Here is a 19,808-nt window from a genome sequence, read left to right as displayed (position 1 = left end):
TGGCACTGGACTGCCCGTAAGGCGACGAAAGGCAAACGTTAGCCGGCTCGCTCCGGGCCGCTTCCAGACCCGTCTGCAGCATCTTCCGGGAGCACCCGAGCTCCTGGCGGGGAATGCCCGGCCCTAACACCCGGCAGCCTTCAACGCAAGCCTCACTGTAACGTGGCTGCCCCCCAAAGGCCGCTTTCTGGAATTCAGCTCCAGGCGCCTTGGGATAACAAGTTCTTCCTCTTGGAGTATTTCCCGTGTAGGGAGGGTGGAATGAAGGGAATTCTGCTGTTTCTCTTTCCCCAGATCCTTCCTTCGGTTGTACTTGTTTGAGATAGATGCGCTATAACCAAAAAGTTGTGTCTTTACCCCTCCCAGTAAACACGACAAAGTTTGTCAGGTACCAGTTGAAAAGACAGTATGCCAGGTTTTGCTTTGGACACATTTATTGCTTTTTGGGGAAAATTCCAGTGCCTGAGCCTGTATCTGGTGCACGCCAGGAGCTAGATGGAGTGCGGCTTACATGGGAGGCAGAAGGATGTGCTCAGGCTTCTTCCTGGGCTCCAGTTACGACCAGCAGGCCTCCAGTATGAGGGGGAGCTTAGTCCTGGTGCTTCACATAATGGTAAGGAGTACCAGCAAAAGGAATTTCAGTGGTGACTGGTGAAAAATGCCCCATAGCTATAAACTGTGGATTGGGGCTCCTATCTGGCTTTTGACCCCCAGGGGACCTTCAGCCAAAGCGGGCCTCCTTTTCTAGTCCCTGCCTTCGTTGTTTGAAAGTACAAGATGTTTAAGTTAAGTTTAAGAGGGACCATTGTGCAAACTTAGCTACGTTCTATATCTACTACCAGATGAATAACGAGAAGAAACAAGAACAAAACAATGCAAAAAACCCAACTCCAAACCAAGTTGCTTTATTTAAAATGATGAACAAGTTTCATCCAAGTGAAAGTTAAAACCACCCAACAAACGGCGGAGCCATAGGCAGCCCGTGGTGGAGCGCACACACGGCGAGACGGAAGCAGACGGAGCGGGCTGCTGGGTGTCTCTGTGGCAGCGGCCAGAGGCACAAGGACTCTGCATGGTCCCAGTTCTTCAGCACCGTCCAGTCACCTTGAAGATAGCAGGCCGGGCCAGTTCTCATGGGACTTTCAGTGAGGACTAGATGCCTCAAGTTTTTGAACAATGAGACAAGAGTAGAGAGCCACCACCCGAGGGTGCCAAGGCGCGAGGTTCATCTAGTTTTGTGGCCTAAGGTAACATCAGTGGAACATCTTCACAGAAGGCAGGGAGGGAGGAGGGCGTATGAGGAGAAACCACACAGGGAACCATCCGCACTACCCGGCACACACGACAAACACCTTATGGAAACGCTATGCACGATTCAAGGAACCTACAGCTGTGCATGTACATGCCTACGTCCTAAAAGCACTTTTTACAACACTTCCCGCAAAACTCCTATTCTGTCCCACACTCTTGTCTAAAATCCTATGTCACGACCAGACTGAACCTCTAATAAGTTCATAAAGCATTCACACCAGCAACTTTCTTGCCGATGCTTAAATATCTGTAGCTGATATAGAGAAAAACCAAATACTGAGACCATAACTTGATGTTCTTACGTTCTTTTAGGAAGATCTCACAGACTTGTATTTAGTAAGGTCTCATCTTGCTTTTCTGGTCATGGAAATGCATGTCTGTGACACCACCTAGCCTGAGCAGTGACCCTTGGGAAGCGTGCACGGCACACAGCCTTTTAGCTGCACGAGGGGAGGGACCTGCGCTTGTCCCAGCTGATGGCCAGCCCCCAGAGCAGGGCCTGCCTCTCAAACGCGGACTGAACACTTGGATGATTCATAAACGGGCGTCTGCAAGCCTAAGCCAAATTGGAACAACATCCCTGGGCTGGGTGGCTCTCCCCTCAAAGGTGTCACCCTGAATATCCCAGCACTACTAATGAGCCCAGAAACACCCGTGCGCGGCACCGGGTCCTTCAGGCTGGTGGTCAAGTCTTTGGTGCTGGCTCTCAAAGCCCCGGAGCCACACACCGTCTTCTTTGACCCTGCTTGTCCCGGTCAGTAGTTTCGGACCCAAGAGTCCTTCTTCCAGGACCCAGATTGCTGGTTTTTCAGTTGGAGAAAAATCCCTACTATTGTTGATGTCACTGGGAGGAGACGGCTCAGACCAGGTGGGGTGAACGGGTATCGTTAGAACAGACCTGGTTCCCCCTTTCTACCTGGTCTGCAGCACCCCGCCATCCCTGCCCTCCTCTCCCTCCGGCTCCCCACCTCCCCCCTGCTTCATTCCACTAACGGTGTGCTTGGGGGGCCCACAGCAACAGGGGATGGCGGTGGGGTGCGAGGTGTGGAATCTCTGGCCCGGCTAAAACAAGGACTGTCCCTCCGTCACTCGTGGGATGGCAAGAACCGAATGGCAGCAGAGAAGCGGTGTGATCCGGACGCTTCCCGGTGAGGTGATTGCGGGCCTGTCAGGTGGGCTGGATCCCTTCTTTCTGGGTATTGTTTGTCCAACAGGAATCACCCTTGGCCTCTCAGGAAGGCTAGTCTCTCCCATTCAAACTTCCGCCGTGTCATCCCAGCCACAGCAAGAGTCCTATCCTGCCCCCTGGCGGCAAATAGTTTTGGTTTTGCTTCTTTTCTTTACGCAGACGTTTAGAGACAAGCCGATATGAATGAGAGAGGAAGGCGTGATGATACCCGACAGCCAGACTGGGGTGCAGAAGAAAAGCGTTTTGGAAGAGAGTGTGAACATTTTAAAAAAGGAGACAGAGGAACCCCAGTCAGGTGTGACCACAAAGAGTCGAGTTCAGGGTCTGACTTCACTCACCCCCAAAACACACCCTGGGAATGGAGGGAAGCAGGGCTGTCTGAGCCCAGGGGGCCTGGTGGGGAAGCGGAGCGGCACGGAGGGCAGGTGACAGGCGCCAACACTGAGGAACATGGTGGACGTTCTCCATCCAACCCAGCCAGGTTTTTGGGTCGGGATTTGAGAATGCAGAAAACTCAGACAAAGTAGGGGACGGGCCTCTTAGGGGCAAGCCACGTGACCAACCCAGGGTCCAGAAACAATCATCAGTCTGTTAAAAATATAACCTTCACACAGAAGACCTGGATTCCCCAGATTATACCCATGGTCAGGGAGGATCCAGGGAGGCAACACCACACAGTTCCAGGCCGCCTGCACACCCGCTCCTGCGCGCCCCTGGGATGCTACAGGGCCAGCTCCTGCCGCCTCCGGCTGTTCGTGCCCTTACCTACACCCCGCCCGGAAAAGGGCATGCTGCTCAGTGCTTTTCACTGGGCACATCCTTTGACAAACGCCCTCTCACTTTTATTTAAATTTAGCTGAATTTAGGGTCAGGTTAAGGCAAGCAGGTCAACTGAGAGGGCAAGAGATGGAACCTGCTGCTCAACCCCCCAGTCTTTATACCAGAGGCCTTAAGAAGCCTTAACATACCCGAGGACCAGAAGCGCCACGTGTGCGTTTATTCCGACCTGCAGCCCAAGCCACCCACCCGCTGGTCTAACCAGCGGGGACACTGACTGTGACGTCTCTCAGAGAGCGAGAGCTTCTGCCTTTACGGATCACGTGGGGAGAAAGACCCATCTGCCGGAAGCGGGCCCTGTGCACAACTTGAATTCTGCGGGGAGCACACACCGGACCATTCCTCTCCCGTTTCTAAGCAGAAACCCTGATCTGTCATCCCTGCCCCAAAACACACCGCACGAAAACGCTGCTGGAATTCCTGAGCCCGTCTGGCGGTGGTGAGAAGGTCCCGCGTCTGAGGCCCGGGCTCGCGGTGGTGAGCGGTGCCGCCCACGCTGGCTGGGTCGGTGACACATTGGGGGTGGCGCAGGAGTGGCACTTTTCATGCGTGATTGGCTCAGATGCAAATCCAAATCCACTCGCCCCTCGGGGCCTGCTGGTGACCACTGGCTCCCGGAGAGCAGAGGCTCCTCACCCGTGTCGCTGAGTAATCAGACGCAGCGAGACATTCGAGGGATCCCAGCCCTGCGGCCTCGAGGTCGAGCAGCGTGGCTTAGAGGGGACAGCACAGACCCCCCCAACCCCGCAGCGCGCCGGCCGTCAGTGTTTCCGGTCTGAGCTCTGAAACTTCTCGACCCTCTACTCTTAGCAAGTGGTAAGAACAGCATTTGACCGAAGACAGAAGCTTGGACCAGAGAAGGATGATCCGAATTCAAAGGAGACAAAGGAGAAGGTGGGAGCAGGAGATGTGAAAACGGAGTCGGGCGGCCGCCCACAGCGCACACAGGAGCCACCTCAGGGAGAGTCTCTGCACTGGCTCAGGGGTGAGCCCGGCCTCCGCAAGTGTCCCTAATCCTGCCAAGGAAAGCACAACCGCCTGTCAGCAGCGTGGAGACAGCACGGCAGGTACGAAGCTGGAAGGACACGTTAAAGCAGAACCCCAAGACCCCACATGCAAGTCAGCGCAGGGCTGACCCTAAAGCTTTTTCTGAGTAACTGCTAAACAGGGGGGGTCAGGTGGGGTCTACAGCGACAGGAACACCCCGGAAAAGTAAGAAGAGAAATCGAACAGTGGCTGTGAAGAGGGCAACCTGGTTGGGAAACGCAGAGTTTAGCTCATCAATTTACGCCACTAGGACACCTGAGCTTCTGGAATTCCGCCGTGAACAAACAGCAAGGCCTATGGATCCGCCACTCTGCTAACAACACACGTTGAGGAAACACCCAGCTGCTCAGATACGAACAGCGCAACAGCAACATCACCCATGGCAGGCCAGGCCCCCAGATGCTTAGGGTCCCCCGAGCTTCCGTCCTGAACTACCTCCCCGAAACCCCCTCCCTCGCTTACCGCCACCGTCTGACACATCAGGACTCGCACGTGAGAAGAGGCTCTGTACCTGAACCTCAGTTTAGCCCACAGCGTGTCCACCGTGAGGGCACGAGCCGGCAGAGGTCACCTTACTGACTCTGAGTTAAGTCCGAGCTCAATTAGATCCCATCCAGTTCAAACAAACAAACATGGGAGACGTGATGAAGACCTTCGAGAAAATCAAAGCTCTTCACGGCTGTCTCACGTGGTGTGAGCGCTCCAAGTGACAAGGGCAAGCGTGGGGGGAAGCAGGAGGCCACCCCTCTGGCTCCTGGGAGACACCGGGGACCTGCTCTCGGGCCGCCCTGACTGCCGCAACCATCTCTTCCCCATCGAGGGCCCGGGGCAGTCGAGTCGCTGCTTTCCCACAACACCACAGGAATTGCCACAAGGGGAGGCCCTGGGATTCTCCAAGGACAGAAGTTGCGAAGATATAAAATGGTTTTAATTTTTATTAAATAATGTTAAGGGTTTCCTTGGCACCATCCGCACAGATCCTTGCCTTTACGCGTAAAATAAGCCACGTGACTTTGCGTCAGTAGCAGAGGCAGAAGCTACTGAAGCAAACGCTAAGTGAATGGACTCCTATTCCAAGGGCGTGCTCGTTCTCGGGCTTTCTCCGGCCCTCCCTTGTCTGCAGATCCAAAAGGCAGCCCTCCCCGGGGCCCTGGCCTCGCCGCGCGCACGTCCTCCTACAGAGACAGCAGCCGCGTGCGGTCACCTGGAGGAGCTGCGCTCTTTGCTCGCACAGTCGTCCTGGGAGGTGGTGTCCCCGTTGCCCATCATGCCGCACGTTCTCCGCTTTTTCCTGCGGTGCATCGTCCCGTCGCCTTCAGACCCCGACTCGCACTGCACGCGGGGGCGGGAGGAGGAAAAACCAGGAAGTCAACCAGATGCAACCCCTTCTGTCTGTGAGTAAACCTCCGGCCTCCAGAGGCAGCACGAATGTCACCCGAGTCCCCCAGGAAGTGAAGCAGCCACGGACGACAGCTCCGCAGCACGGTCCGCACCGCCTTCTCCCTCAGGGGTTTCTGGCCCCCTGGACGCTAGACCTCCCACACATGCCAGGTGTCCCCCCAGGGCTTGCCAGTGGGAGGGCTGTTCGAAATCGAGACATGCGTTAGCACCCTGAGACTGCGTGACGCCATTTCGCTGCATCCAGGCAGACCCCGAGAGGGACACAAGAAGTCCGGCGCTGATACTGTTCCCCCACGCCCCCGGCCCCCGCAAGACACCGTATCCCCGGATTATGCAAAGTGCTCCGAGAGAAATTCCATCCAGTGCGGGCCCAGGTTCCTCTTCCCCAAAATGATGGCAGCTTCTAACAAGCCACCGAATTCGGGGAGCTTCCAGGCTTACAATTTACACCCACAGGGACAACTGTCACCGCTGGCTGTGAGGTGACAGCGCTCCAAGTCTGGAGCCCCACACTGCTGTTCACGAGCTGGGCGGCCCTTGGCCATTCACTTAACGAAATCCCCCAATACTCCTTTTATCTCTTCAAGTTACTGCCGACAACGCATGAGCTCACGCGTGCGTGTGCACACACGTGAGTGCACACGCACGAGCTCCAGGCTATAACATGGGCAAAAGTCACTACCCGGCAGGAATGGTGGCAGGTGTAGCTCTTGGAACAAAGCGGGAGAATGTTCACCCCTTTCCCCGTCCTGGGCAGGAGGTTCCCGGGGGGACCTGCCCTGCAGGCCTGGGTTCCAGGAAGCGGGGCCTCACCTCGGAGTCCGAGTCGGAGGAGCTGGAGCTGGAGGAGCTGGAGGAGTCGCTGGAGCTGTCGGAGGCGATCCCCGTGGACTCCTGCAGGTCGACGGAGTCAGCCAGCACCGCCAACTCGGGGTGCTCTTGCTTCAAGATCCTGGGAGACAAGAAACATCGTTCCCAGTGCTGGGAGCGGCAGCGACACCGCGCGCAGTAACCCGGACTCAAAGCTGAGGCCTGTCTCTCTCGGAGGCACCTGCGAAGGGCGGGCGCCGTGGCTCAGAACGGGCGCTGGGCCGTGGTGAGGCCGCGCGGATCCGCAGGCTGGGAACAGAAACCCTAAAGTGCTGCCCAGGCTTTTCTGAAAGGCGGACTAGCTGCACGCGAGTTACTGTGACCTTCGCACGCCAACGAGCCAGCCGTGCTGCCGACGTGAGGCCGGGTTGCCCCGAGTTAGCCACTGATTTTTTTCCACCTGGGAGAAAGTGTCTCTCTTCCGTTTTTTCCTGAACCGTTCCTAGCTAACTTCCTTCAAACCCTTCCTTTCCACGACACAGCACTGAGCGACCGCAGTCGGGCTTGGTTACATTCCGTTTGTAAGAGGAGCAACAATTAGGTTTGCGAGAAAGAAGACGAGGCAAGCCACAGAGAGGGTCCCCCTCACTCGAAGATAAAACTGGACCAGACTTTCGGAGGAAGCAGCCCTCCCCACAGGGGCCTCATCTCGGCATCCACTCTAAGCTGGGACAAGAGACCAGCCGCGTGGTCAGGCCTTTAAGATGACCAAATCCCAGCACACAGAGGCCGACGGAATGGAGTCAGTGGGCCTTAGGTGCCTGAGAGTCCGGGGAGAACGAAGCCACCACCCTTGCTGGCCCTCTCAGCAGGGAGGCTGAGCACTGACCAAGCCAGGATCCCTCTCTTACCCCGAGAGCTGGTCCCTCCAGGTCAGGGTTGGGACACAGTGGCACGGGGTGGCTGGGGGTGGCTTGCACTGCCGCTGCCCGTGCTGTATCTGTTCTGTGGATAAACAGAGGAGCTAAGTCTCCAGGGCAGTCACCTCACTCACAAGAACTGAAGGTATTAAGTTTAAAGGGGAATAATGCTTCTCAGTAAGAAAAAGAAAGAACCAAAATACAACCCAAACAAAATGGCTTCCATTGCTACCACTGGCTTTGGTGGGGGAGGCCGGGGGGGGGGGGGCAAAAAACAGAAAATAAAACAAAACAAAAAACAGAAAACAAGAACCAATCCCAATTATGGCCATGTTTTGACTGACTGATCAAACATGCAGAGTCTTACCCTGTCACCTGGAGGCTGGCAAGCATCCTGAGAACTAGCCCTGACCTTGGACCCCCTCTCCTCTGCCCCAGCTCTCCCAGGCCTAAGATCAACACACGTCACTGCAGCAGTGAACTCTTTTCCATTTCACCTCTGGGGTATGAATTGGAACAAAGTGAAAATAAGGAAAAAAAAAAAAAAAAAAGGCTCTCACCTATACCATTTCCTCGATAACTTTGGTCTCCCTCTTACCGTCTTGTGCCATACAACAGGGAAGTTGGTGCTGCTGGCAAAATTCTGCGTGATGGCAATGGTGGTGTCAAGGTTAAGGACAACGTGCCACCAGCCTCCTGAAACCCAACAAAGAAACAGTTAAACAGGGTTTGCTTCTGTGCACGATCACAAACATAAGCTTGGTGAACAGAGAGTTTCTATCTACCGATCTACAGGCGAGACAGGTAGAGACTCAGAGACAGCAGATCCCGACTGGTCAATGCGTCCCCTGATTCAGAAATCACAACCTATTTGTGGAAGGTTCTACTGGAGCACAGCCCATGCCTGTTCATTTCCAGATCGCCTGTGGCTGCCTTCCTGCTCCATAGGCAGAGCTGAGCTGCCGGGATAGACCCAGTCCGGCCCACAGCACTTAAAATATTTATTCTCTGCCTTTTACAGGAAAAGTGTGTTGACCCCTGTGAGTCCAAACCTGGGGTTGAAACTGGAAAGGCAGCAAGTTTTTCAGCTCCTCGGAGGAGAACACCTACCGCCAGCATTAAACACCCTCGCTTTCAACGCTTAAGTCTGAAGTGAGCCAATGTTACACTGTATTAAAAACCCAATTTACAGAACGAGTCAGTTTATCCACAGACACACAAGATTACTACAATGCAAAAAAGGTGAGCAGAATCTTTACATACAAAGAATTTATCAACACGCATTATGTATGTAGGTTATAAGAGATGTGGACAGCAGCCCATCACTGTCCAAGCTGGGCAGCAGTCAGTTCATTTACAGTCGACAAGCAGACGGGTTTCTCTGACTCCTAGATACACTTGTGCTCGAAAATGACAAATAACTGAAATCAAAGAATGTACTTCCCCTTAGTTCGTCTATACCTGGTACAAAGACAGTCTCTCCCGGTTTTTGTAAGATTTCCAGGGGTTTGAATTCAGGTGGCCAGGTGGGAAGCTGTGTCCGGGGATGAATGATACTAAACCAAGTAATAGCTTCATCTTGCTGGTTCCCTCCTTCTTCACGGGTCACCTTGATGAGTTCCCTGGGCGTGCTGGTAGGAAACAGGCACCAGCGCTTGTGGCCCTGAACTAAGGCATTCCAGGCACTGGTTCCCAGAGGGTCGATGTGAATTCCAGTTCCAGAGCGCGGTGGCCCCATCACAAACCATCTAATGGAATGGAAACGTCCGAGATATGAAAGGTGATTCAACTGTACACACACATACTACCAAAGAGCGAGTTTCTAGTCTTATACTCTTTATTTCAGGACTACATAAACCCTGCTACACAGAAACGCTAAATGAATCATGCCTGGAATGCTCTGTAACAGAAAGGAAACAAACAAACAAACAAAGACTGATGTGGCTTACTACTACTGAGCTTTAACTATTAAAATTTCCTCTACAAACCAGTGGCTTAACTGTGGTAGCGTGTCTGAGTCACCTGGGGCGCCTTCAGAAATCCTGATGCCCAGGTGGCCATCCAGACCAGTGAAACCAGTCTGTGGCTGTAGGATCTGGGCAGACAGCAATAACTCACTAAGTAAGTTCCATGTGCAGCCAAAGAGAACCACTCACTGTTATGGAAAAAGGTTAGCCGACCGAGCTCAGGTGCCACATACTGCCCTGCGTGAGACTGTAAGGGCTTCACCGCGAGGTACTTTACCTGTAAGGGGGCCTGCGTTTCTCCCCAGCATACTGGAAGAGGTCATCGGTGAAGAACTTGGGCACCTTGTAATCTTCCAGAAGTTTCCTTCTTTTGGGGTGTTCACCATAGCTGCTGTCAAAGATGTAGAGGGGGCTGTCATCCCGAGTGCTCTCCATGTACTCAATGTAGTACTTCATCTTCATCTTCACCGAGTAGCCGTCATTATCCTCACCGCACTTGAACTTCTGGTTACGGTACTTCCTTTTCAGGCGCTCCAGGGTCCACTTCTCCTGCGCCGACCAACCCTCTTGGGCATTCAGCAGAACCACGGGCTTGTACGGTCTTTCATATCGCTCCACGAATTCTTCCACCGACAGCTGTAATGCATCTGCCCTTTCCACGTTATCCTGAAGGAACCAGAAAAAACCTATCCAGTTAAAAAAAAAAAAGTCCAGCGGCAGCAAAGGGCGTCCCCCAAGACCAATTAGCAACGACATACCTAAGGAGCCAGATTCTTTTTCTGGCTTATTTTGGGGGGGGGGGTGGGGAGAGGAGGGACAAGGACCTGCGTGTGCACTGACACGTCGCACCCAGCGCCGCCCCACCACGGGAAGGGGGCTTCGCATCTCCCACTCGTGGGCCTCCACAGTCGAGTCCCCGGGGCCCCACCGCCCAAAGGGGTCAAGGGGCGACAGTCCTTCCTGCGGGGATCGCCGAAGGCGCCAGCCTCCAGGTGGCCCAGCAGGCAGGCGGCGGCGGCGGCGTGGGAGGAAGGAGGCCCGCCCTGGAACCCGGCCCCGATGACCCCGACCTCCGCGGGGTGCGGGTGAGCCCATCGGAACCCGGGGGTGCCGCGCTGGACGCCGGGGGAGTCGCGCAGCCGCCCGGAGGTGCCCGTGCCCGGCCTCGGCCCGCGACCCCGGCCCACTCACCGCCACGGCCGCCGGGTTCAGCGAGAAGCTTTCGTAGTAGTTGTGACGGGTCCAGTCCAGCGAGTCCTTGAGCTCCGGCCGCGCACTACGCTTGGCCTCGCGGATCCGCTTCTTGCTCTTGTGGTTCATCCTCCGGGGGTCACCAGCTGCTCCCGCGACGACCTCGGCGCGCCTCGCTTCCTGCTTCCAACGCACCCCTCCCCTGCCCGGACAGCGGCTGCGGCGGCGGCACCCAAACGCCCTTCGCCCTGGCCCGGCGCCTTTAAAGTCGCCTTCCAGAAAATTCACTCCCCAACCACCTCCCGGGCCTCGGGTTGGGCACGCGGCTGCCGTCTTCCCCGCCCCCCGGCCTCTCGCGGTGAGCCATTGGCTCGGGCACCTCCGGGGTCCGCCCTCACACTCGCCGGCTCTCCGCCATGTTGGGAAGGTCGCGCCGATCGAGGAGCCGCCTCGTTGCGGCCCCGCCCCTCCTGCGCCCGCTTCCGGTGTGCGCGTCACTTCCGGGCGTGGGTCGCTTACCCGGCGGCCCGTTTCCGGCGTGCGAGTCGCCGAGGCCACCTGTTTTCCGTGTCTCTTTTGCCTGGCGTCCGGTGTCTTCTCACCTCGCGGCCACGTCGTCGCCCGCTGGAGCGGTGCCTTCCCCGCCTTTGCAGTCGACTTGCGGCGACCCAGCAGGGCAGCGTGGCGCCCGTGAGGCGGCCCCGTCGGCCAGGGGTTTCCCGCGCGCGCGCGCAGCCTGGCAGCCCGGCTCTCTTCGCCGTTCCCGGCCCGTCGGGGGACCCCCGACTCCCCCCTGGACAAGCGTGGCCTCCGCGGGCATGAAGTCCGGACCCAGCGCTTTCGATTCTCGGAGGAGCCGGGCCTGGGGGCCGAGGGGGCCGTGCTGGAGGTCAGCGTCCCGCAGGTGCGTGCGTCGGCACCCGTCGGGAGGCGCCTCCGGTCCTTTGCGGAGACGCCCGGGGCAGGAGACGCTCCCAGCCGGCCCGGAGGTGCTGGGAGGGGTGGAGCGAGGTTTGGCGGCTACCCTGCCTTAGGATGGACCTCAGGGCGGGAAGGCTTGGGGCCTGAAGCTCTTGGCAGTCTTTAAGGAAGAAACTTGGGGACCCTGCCACGAGAAGGGCCTTCCACATCGAATATTTCCTGCCAGAAAGGTGGCATTTTTGACACCCAAGTATTTTCTTTGATCTTGTTGAAGGGCTTCTTAATTCAGCTTTATCCAAGACGGGGGATTCCACCCTCACTTTCCAAATAAAGTTTCTTGGGCTGGCACTCACTTATTCTTTTCAGCTCACGACTGTCCCCAAACCCTCAGTAATAGCAGCAGTAATACATTATGCGTCCGGTTTTGCAAAGCACTTGGACATTGCAGTGTTAAGATTTTAGCAGCATTCTGTGAGGAGGGTATTAGCAAAAACAATTTGAAGATGAAAACCCGCCCAAGAGGAGGTAAAGTCTCGAGTGAAACCCATTTCTGATAGTTTTTAAATGCCTTCGTGTTGAATACCCACTGGGATTTCTTCCCAAGTTCAGGAGCTGACTCCACGTGAGAATAAAGACCGCTTTACACCCAAATCTGCAAACTCACTGCTGTGCTCAGAAACCCTTTACTGTATCCTGCGTCAGCTCTTCCAGGGCAGGCATTTTATTCACGCTGCTTCCCTACACTTAGAACCAGTGGCAAGGCACTGATATTTTTCTTGAGTGAATTCACCTTTGATACTTACACGGCTTCAGCCCCCTTCCCAACCAGTCCACTAGCAGCACCCTCTGCTCTAGAAAACAGAAAGATACTCAGTTTTGCAGTTTAATAACTGCTCGCTTTGCTTATTTTGTGCCTGGCACTGTACTAAGCAGTTTGCATAGAGTCTCACAAGTCACGGTATGAAATAGTGTTTTGCAGGTGAGGAAACTGCAGCACAGACAGGTTAAGTAATGGGTGAAGTCATACGGCTAGCAGTTACACATCTGGCTTTTGAACTCAGGCAGGCTCATTCCAAAGGTGTGAGCCGTTATTTTGCGTCCCTAAATACTGTGCTGTCTCAGAATTCTGTATCTTTCCAAAGGCTGTGTAAGCTGCCTGCCTTCCCAACTCCAGGATTGAGCTCCTCTCAAACTTCTGGAATGTCTTTCTGGCCTCATTGTTTTCCATTAGCATACCAGATTATGCCTGTGATTGTAACCCTCTGAAACTTTTTTTTTTTAAGATTTTATTTATTTCACAGACAGATCACAAGTAGGCAGAGAGGCAGGCTCCCCGCTGAGCAGAGAGACCATGACCTGAGCCAAAGGCAGAGGCTTTAACCCACTGAGCCACCCAGGCACCCCCCTCTGATATATTAACTGTACTTAAAATAAAAGCTAATCTTCCCGTGGCCTACAAGACCCCCCAGTTCTGATCCATGCCATCCCACTGCCCTCAGTACTACCACAACCCTGCCTCCCAGCCCCCATGCCCCTGCCGGCAGTGCTGTCTGTACTCCAGCCAGAGACTTTTTTTAGTTCCTGCTTCAGGACCCTTGCCAGACTCATTCTATCTAGGACAGCCACCTGTGGTCGCTGTCTCCACCCCTCCCTGCCCCCACTACTTTCTCACTAGGTTTTGTTGTTAACATTATCACCAGCTAAAAATGTATGTGCTTACTTGTGGCTTATCTTTTCCCATAGGGTATGTATGTGTCTATGTATGTATTCCGTGATAACCTAGTTACGTCCTTAGCCTGCTAAGCAACGCAGTCCCTGGATAAATGCTTATTGAGTGAATGAGTGTATGAAGAGTGCTTATCACACGATATTGCAATTTTATAAACCCCATGGGATGTGAACTGGACAGCAGGGAATTGTCATTTGTGTGATAGATGCCGGGTGTTGGGCACTCTGATTGCTGTGAAAATAAATATTACAACTGTCGGCAGATGAGTTATTTTTGGCATACAAAAAATTCTTTTCAGGTGCTGCATCTCGAATATGGAATGTACGTTTGGCCCTGTGCGGTGGTCTTGGCTCAGTACCTATGGTTTCACAGAAGATCTCTGCCAGGCAAGGCTGTCCTAGAGGTACAAGTGCTCTTGAGCCTTCAAAAATGCTGTGTTCAGATTTGTCTATGTGCTTGTTACTGTCTTGTTAAAGATTTTTAAATCAAGTGATTTTTTTTTTTTTAAGATTTTATTTATTTATTTGACAGGCAGAGACCACAGGTAGGCAGAGAGGCAGGCAGAGAGAGGAGGAAGCAGGCTCCCTGCTGAGCAGAGAGCCTGATGCGGGACCCGATCCCAGGACCCTGAGATCATGACCTGAGCCAAAGGCAGCGGCTCAACCCACTGAGCCACCCAGGCGCCCCAAGTGATTTGCCAGCTTATAAGTCATGTGAGCTAGGAATGCTTTTTGTTTTGTTTTTAAAAACCATGTGCACTAGAGACCACAGGAGTCCCACGGAGATGAAAATGTCATTTGGCCCTTTACATTATGCTGACCTTTATTCTAAGTGAAGCCCTTTGACTAATTCCACACAATCTTGGCACGGAAGCAATCATTAAGACTATCTTTTCAGGGTGTCCCAACAGGGTCATCTGGGGTCTACTGTGACACATGCGTTTTTCTCATACACTTGTCCTTTCCTAAACTCTTTCTCATCACTCCACCTGACTTAAGACTGCTAAAGGCTTGGAGAAAAACTTGTTAAGTTTGCGTAAATGGTACAAGGCTTAAATCTTAAGGCTGAGGACAAACCCAAAACTTAGTAACCTCTTAACTTTTGCAAAACCATGTGAGGGGTGTGAGAGTACTTAGCGTACTTCTGACCCTGAACAGTGGCAATTTGAAAACATTCAGGAAAGACTGAGAATCTCCAAGCTCAGGCTCAGAACTGGAAATTACATTTTATTTTATCTTTTTAATTTTTAAAGTATTTATTTATTTATTTGACAGAGAGATCACAAGTAGGCAGAGAGGCAGGCAGAGAGAGAGAGGAAGGGAAGCAGGCTCCCCGCCGAGCAGAGAGCCCGATGCGGGACTCGATCCCAGGATCCCGAGATCACGACCCGAGCCGAAGGCAGTGGCTTAACCCACTGAGCCACCCAGGAACCCCGGAAATTACATTTTAAATAGGGAGAATACTTATAAAGGCATTCCTTGGTCATTCCTTACTTAGCACACTAAAGACCTTGTCACTTTGAAGGCCCAACTGGAAAGTCCCCTCTGCAGAAAGTCATGTTGCAGACCTGTCTGGTTATAGCCACATAAAAGCACTAAAAATTGGTAGTAACCACCATAATGGCCAGGTATGCATGGAAGTCACCCATCAGGCTTCTAGAGACCCAATGTTCTGTATAATTAAGAGTTCCTTTATAGACTATAAGAGAACTGAAAATGACAGTGTCCCAAACTGCCTAGGGCACATTGAGCAATGGAGCTGCCAGGTACCATGAAGGTTGGAAGTCATAGTCAGTTGCAGAATGCAGGGCCCTGTATGGGACTTAACCTTCCCACCCTGGAAGAGGAATCTCAAGTATTTTCTACAAATTGAAAAGCTTAAAGCTTCATATGGGAACGCAATGTAGTTGCAGCACCTTTTGTAGATAGGACAAGCTAATCAACTCTGTACTTATGGAAACTACGCCCCCAAATTCCCTGCAATGGTTAAGCAGAATTTGGATTTGGAATGCTATTTTTTAAATGTATTAGATTGGAGCTGGAGTGAGCCTTCCAGGAATTATGGCTGCAAAATGTGGTGCTGAAGTAATCTTGTCGGACAGTTCAGAGCTGCCTCACTGTCTAGAAATCTGCCGGCAAAGCTGTGAAATGAATGACCTGCCACAGGTACGCGTCATAGGACTGACATGGGGCCATGTGTCTCAGGATCTTCTGGCTCTACCATCACAAGATATTATACTTGCATCTGATGTGTTCTTTGAACCAGAAGGTAAACCTCTTTTGGTCTTCATTAGTAAATTTGACTGGAGAGATGACCTAAGTTTAAGTCCATTTAAGTAGTCTTTTCTTCCCAGACTTTGAAGACATCTTAACTACAGTCTACTTTTTGATGCAAAAAAACCCCGAAGTCCAATTGTGGTCCACTTACCAGGTCAGAAGGTAAGCCTGAATAATCCTGGTTCACTCTCAATTTTTTTGAAACTTAAATCCTTACTCATGCAGTATTTACTGAAAGGACAAAATGAAAATGTATCTGAAGCAAAACAGGAAAACGTGATTTTAAAAAACAATTTATTTTTTTTTAGTGCTGACTGGTCACTTGAAGCTTTGCTCTACAAGTGGGATATGAAATGTGTCCACATTCCTCTGGAGTCTTTTGATGCAGACAAGGAAGATATAGCAGAATCTGCCCTCCCAGGAAGACATACTGTTGAAATGCTGGTCATCTCCTTTGCAAAGGACAGTCTCTGAATTACACCTACATAACAGGCTGTTTTCAGACAATGTCAATACTAATTAGCAACCTGCCATGCCAACTAAGACCACTTTAGCTTCTTGGGAGTACAAGCATTGAATTTGACGATGGTCAGATCTGTTGGCCTTTAAGATTGTGATGGGTCACCTAGACAATACTCACAGGTTACAAAGCCATGAAAACAAAAATTAACACACCTGTTTTTTTTTTTTTAAGGGGGGGGGGGGACTTGGATTGTTCTTTAGGGGGGAAATCATCAAAAACGGCATAAATTAGGCAGAGAGAAGGGGGTACCCACAACCTCAAGAGACTGCTACCTTAGAGCATTGATTTTAGGGGTTATGGGTGCTGAAATGGCATTTCCACTTTAACTTAGGGAAAAAAGTCAACACTACACATATCACTTTCATACTGTACAGTCAGTAACAATTCACAAGGTAATTGCACAGGTCTTTCAAATAAAGGGGAGGGAAAAAACACCAAGACATATTCTGAGAAAAGCTAACACCAAGGAAACGTTTTAATTAAACTACAGAAACAATGGTTATAGTACAGAATTTTCATGAGCAAAAAGATACACCATGTTATAAGTACTTACAAAGTTACAAACCATTTTTGCTTCCTTAACATTTTCCATATTTTAAGTTCATACATGAAGATGATCAGATATACCATTTTGGGAGAAGGGGGGGAAAAAAGGTGTATTTATCATCAGCTAGATGTGCTCACTGTATGCTCCGTTATTTATATGCAAGGCCCGGGTGACTGGAAGTGCAGTTGTCAGGCATTTTAATAAACTGGACAGCCATTTGTTTCTGCACGACAAGGCATCTTTACACAGGAGCAATCAGGAGAAAACAGGAAACAGCCAAGCACTCTGCACTGCAACACGCCACCTTAACAGCTAACCAGCATTACTCAACTGCTACACAACTGCGCCTAGTGCACAAAAATACACAAGAGAAGAGATTAGAATTGTGTTTGGTAAACAATCCTTTCAAAAAATCAAGTCTTTTCACCTGAAAAGTCTTTATACAAATTTGGGTTCAGATTACCATTTAGATCTGAAGGTAAATAACATATACAAACAAATTTACACCGACTTTTGTAGGTTTTTAATTTTAAGGAATGAAGGCAATGTTGAGTCAATCTCTTGACAGCTTTAGGCTGTGTGTAATGGCTGCACACGTTTCCTTAAAAGTCAGGAGGCCACAAATTAGGTTACCAATCTGTTTAATTTCAAACAAAAAAAGTCAGCACTATATAAACAAAAGGAAAATTTACCTCAAATATCCAAGCCAATAATGAAATCTGAAGTCGTTCACCTCACTAAATTACAAGAAATTTGAATAACAGCAACAAAATGGCACATAAAATGAAGTTTGCCACCTGAGGCAAAGCTTAAAACAAGTAAAAAGTTAGACAAAATGTTACAAAATAACCTTTTCAATAGCCAGTTGCTTGTTCCAAGTGACTCTTCGATGGACTGAGTATGTGGTCCTTTGCCCCCAGGTCTTCTGTTATGTTGCTTGCTGACCCATCTAGGTTCGAAAAGAAAAAAGTTCAGTTTACCTTCCATTACAATGAAGCTACCGAAAGTGCACATGGTTTCAGTTTCAGGCATGTACTTACTAAGGCTCTGGTGAAACAAGTAGGTTACGGAAAGGTTCCACCCAGCCATTATCAGTTTTTTAAAGGCCCAATTAGGAAATTTTCACAAAGGCTACCATCCGCTTTTACAAATTTGTGTTTATGTAATCTTGGCCAAATAACCAAGGTGAAAAATGATATAAGGGAGGGGAAAAAAGAAAAAGGAAAAAGGGGGGAGAAAAAAAAGGGGGGGGGGAAAAAAAAGGACGGTATCCAAAGAAAAACTTGAAATCAGAAAATCAGTCTATTTTAAGATAAATTTTTAGTCTTTAAATGAAACATTTGGCAATTGAGAATAAAGCTTTAATATCTGAGCTACTTAGGGCCCTTTCCTTTTAAAAAATAGGACCAAACAATTCGAGAGTTAAAGACACACTATCCTTTCCCCACCCAGTGCGATACCTGTAAACTTTTTGGGGGTTCCAAAAGGTCATTGCTTCTTTTCGCAATTCGTTTGCCACATCCATTAGAATATGAAGTCCCAGTCAGTACAACAATAGTTGAACTGATCCTTCTCTCTAAGAGGATAGTGCATCTTTAACATTTAAAGACAAACCTGCTCCAATACACGCCCACAGAAACTGGTCCCTGGAGGATCAGCCAAATCAGTTAAAATCTGCAATACTGGCCAATATTCTTTTATCAAACAGGAGACCGCAGCTTTAAAGGGGAAAATGCAGACGTTGGATAAAAACAGCAAGAAATAGTCATTTTCATTAATAGGTCTCAAACAGTTTACGAAACAGCCATTATTATCTAAGCTTTCCGCACATCCTCTCTGCAGACCCCTCTCTTCAGCATCTCTCCCAAAGCCGCTCCCCGACAGCGGGAGCCGCACTTACACTAACACGGATCGCCACAAGCTCCTACACACCCCAGCTCTGAGTTCGGGCCGTGCGCCTCGGATCCCCCCGACATTACCATTCGCTTAAGAGGACACCGCTCCTTCCTCCTCGGGAGACTTGGGGGGGCTCTTGGAGCGCGACCTGGACTTGGACTCCCTCTTGGACACGGGCGGCGGACTCCGGGACCGGGAGCGGGACCGGGAGCGCGAGCGAGACCTGGACACCGACGAGGACTTGGACTTGGACCTTCGCGCCGACCTGGACTTGGACGTGGATCGCGACCTCGAGCGAGTGCGGGAGCGAGACTTGGAGCGGCTGTAGCGGGAGCGACTGCGGGACCTGGAGCGGCTCCGACTCCGGGAGCGGCTGCGGCGGCGCCGCCGAGGGCTGCGGGCGGACGGGCCGGGCGTCAGGGCGGCCATCGGGGCTCGAGGGCCGCGCCCCGCCCGCGTGCTGCGCCCGCCCCGCCGCCATTACCGCGCCGGGCGCCATTTCCCCCGCCGCCCGCCGCGGCCCGGAGCCCGCCCGCCGCCGCCACGTGTCCACGCGGACCTTTGTGCCCCCCGCCCGCGCCCCCGCGGCCCCCTGGCCCGCTCACCTGCGGCTCCGGCGTCCGTAGCCGCCGCCCCCGTACCGGCGGGGCGGCGGGCCCCGCCGGCTGTGGTGCGAGTCCGGGGGTCGGCCGTAGCGCGCCATCTGCACCCGCAGCTCGCGGCCGTCCAGCACCGCCCCGTCCATGGCGTCCATGGCGTCCTCGGCGTCGCGCTTGTCGTGGAAGCGGACGAAGGCGAAGCCGCGGGACTCCTTGGTGTAGCGGTCCCGCGGGATGTACACATCGCCGACGCGCCCGTACTTCTCGAACACGCGCCTCAGGGTGTCGGGCGAGGTGCGGTAGGTCAGGTTGTCCACCTTGAGGGAGGTCATGCCCTCCACATCGGGAGGCGGGCGACCGTAACTCATGGCCCTGGAGAGCCGGCCGGGGGCCGCGACTGCGCGCCGAAAACTAACGCCCTGGGCGGGCCCGCGCGCTCGGCTGAGGCGGCGGTTTCCTCACACTCGCCCGGCTCGACGCCGCGCCGCGCCTCCGGCAGTTGGCTTCCGCGTGGAAACGCTGGGCGAGGCCGGACGGGGTTGGGGGGAAACGCGAGAAAGCAGCCGACCCCACCAAAGAAACAACTGGGCGGGCAGGCGGCCCTAGCGCCCGTTTATATCCCTCCTCACAAAATGGCGCCCGCG

The 19,808-nt window shown here is 52.5% G+C and overlaps 3 protein-coding genes across 12 annotated transcripts; 1 reads left to right on the top strand and 2 right to left on the bottom strand.

The window, feature by feature from the left end:
• Positions 1 to 889: 889 nt before the first annotated feature.
• On the bottom strand, positions 890 to 11,061 carry JMJD6 (jumonji domain containing 6, arginine demethylase and lysine hydroxylase). 5 transcript variants are annotated; one of them, XM_059150314.1, is made up of 8 exons: positions 10,674 to 11,061; positions 9,760 to 10,148; positions 8,977 to 9,263; positions 8,114 to 8,211; positions 7,507 to 7,595; positions 6,599 to 6,737; positions 5,589 to 5,716; positions 890 to 4,353 (listed from the first exon to the last, which is right to left on the bottom strand). In XM_059150314.1, the coding sequence occupies exons 1-8, from the start codon at positions 10,800 to 10,802 to the stop codon at positions 4,317 to 4,319; spliced, it is 1,296 nt and encodes a 431-aa protein (XP_059006297.1). In that variant the 5' UTR covers positions 10,803 to 11,061; the 3' UTR covers positions 890 to 4,316. The 5 variants fall into 5 exon arrangements, 4 of the variants coding, with proteins under 4 accessions (XP_059006297.1, XP_059006299.1, XP_059006298.1 ...); XM_059150316.1 differs by lacking the exon at positions 7,507 to 7,595 and having other exon boundaries at positions 8,076 to 8,211; XM_059150315.1 differs by lacking the exon at positions 890 to 4,353 and having other exon boundaries at positions 5,302 to 5,716.
• A 136-nt stretch (positions 11,062 to 11,197) lies between these two features.
• METTL23 (methyltransferase 23, arginine) lies at positions 11,198 to 17,918 on the top strand. 2 transcript variants are annotated; one of them, XM_059150340.1, is made up of 5 exons: positions 11,198 to 11,577; positions 13,622 to 13,726; positions 15,354 to 15,591; positions 15,677 to 15,761; positions 15,908 to 17,918. In XM_059150340.1, exons 2-5 carry the CDS (start codon positions 13,643 to 13,645, stop codon positions 16,071 to 16,073), a joined length of 573 nt encoding a protein of 190 aa, XP_059006323.1. In that variant the 5' UTR covers positions 11,198 to 11,577; positions 13,622 to 13,642; the 3' UTR covers positions 16,074 to 17,918. The 2 variants fall into 2 exon arrangements, with proteins under 2 accessions (XP_059006323.1, XP_059006325.1); XM_059150342.1 differs by lacking the exon at positions 11,198 to 11,577 and having other exon boundaries at positions 13,638 to 13,709.
• On the bottom strand, positions 16,567 to 19,790 carry SRSF2 (serine and arginine rich splicing factor 2). Of its 5 annotated transcripts, none has more exons than XR_009348268.1 (4): positions 19,171 to 19,790; positions 18,284 to 18,959; positions 17,520 to 17,618; positions 16,567 to 17,016 (listed from the first exon to the last, which is right to left on the bottom strand). XR_009348268.1 is itself a non-coding variant. In XM_059150337.1 (3 exons), exons 1-2 carry the CDS (start codon positions 19,530 to 19,532, stop codon positions 18,656 to 18,658), a joined length of 666 nt encoding a protein of 221 aa, XP_059006320.1. In that variant the 5' UTR covers positions 19,533 to 19,787; the 3' UTR covers positions 16,567 to 17,618; positions 18,649 to 18,655. The 5 variants fall into 5 exon arrangements, 1 of the variants encoding a protein (XP_059006320.1); XR_009348266.1 differs by having other exon boundaries at positions 16,567 to 17,618; positions 18,284 to 18,387; positions 18,649 to 18,959; XR_009348267.1 differs by having other exon boundaries at positions 18,649 to 18,959; positions 19,171 to 19,787.
• Positions 19,791 to 19,808: the final 18 nt, after the last annotated feature.

Source organism: Mustela lutreola, chromosome 15 (genome assembly GCF_030435805.1).
Source record: "Mustela lutreola isolate mMusLut2 chromosome 15, mMusLut2.pri, whole genome shotgun sequence".
Taxonomy (NCBI): domain Eukaryota; kingdom Metazoa; phylum Chordata; class Mammalia; order Carnivora; family Mustelidae; genus Mustela; species Mustela lutreola.
Note: the sequence above shows the minus strand (reverse complement) of the source record. Positions and strands in the feature narration are given on the sequence as shown.

Excerpts from the sequence above, each read along its gene's own strand:
- JMJD6 (XM_059150314.1), bottom strand. The coding sequence starts at position 10,802 with ATGAACCACAAGAGCAAGAAGCGGATCCGCGAGGCCAAGCGTAGTGCG. Across the intron at positions 6,738-7,506 it reads TGGAGGGACCAGCTCTCGGG|GATCTTGAAGCAAGAGCACC; the intron begins GTAAGAGAGGGA and ends CTTGTCTCCCAG. Across the intron at positions 5,717-6,598 it reads CCTCCGACTCGGACTCCGAG|TGCGAGTCGGGGTCTGAAGG; the intron begins GTGAGGCCCCGC and ends CCCCGCGTGCAG.
- METTL23 (XM_059150340.1), top strand. The coding sequence starts at position 13,643 with ATGTACGTTTGGCCCTGTGCGGTGGTCTTGGCTCAGTACCTATGGTTT. Across the intron at positions 13,727-15,353 it reads CAGGCAAGGCTGTCCTAGAG|ATTGGAGCTGGAGTGAGCCT; the intron begins GTACAAGTGCTC and ends TAAATGTATTAG. Across the intron at positions 15,592-15,676 it reads TGTGTTCTTTGAACCAGAAG|ACTTTGAAGACATCTTAACT; the intron begins GTAAACCTCTTT and ends TTTTCTTCCCAG.
- SRSF2 (XM_059150337.1), bottom strand. The coding sequence starts at position 19,532 with ATGAGTTACGGTCGCCCGCCTCCCGATGTGGAGGGCATGACCTCCCTC. Across the intron at positions 18,960-19,170 it reads TACGGACGCCGGAGCCGCAG|CCCTCGGCGGCGCCGCCGCA; the intron begins GTGAGCGGGCCA and ends GTCCGCCCGCAG.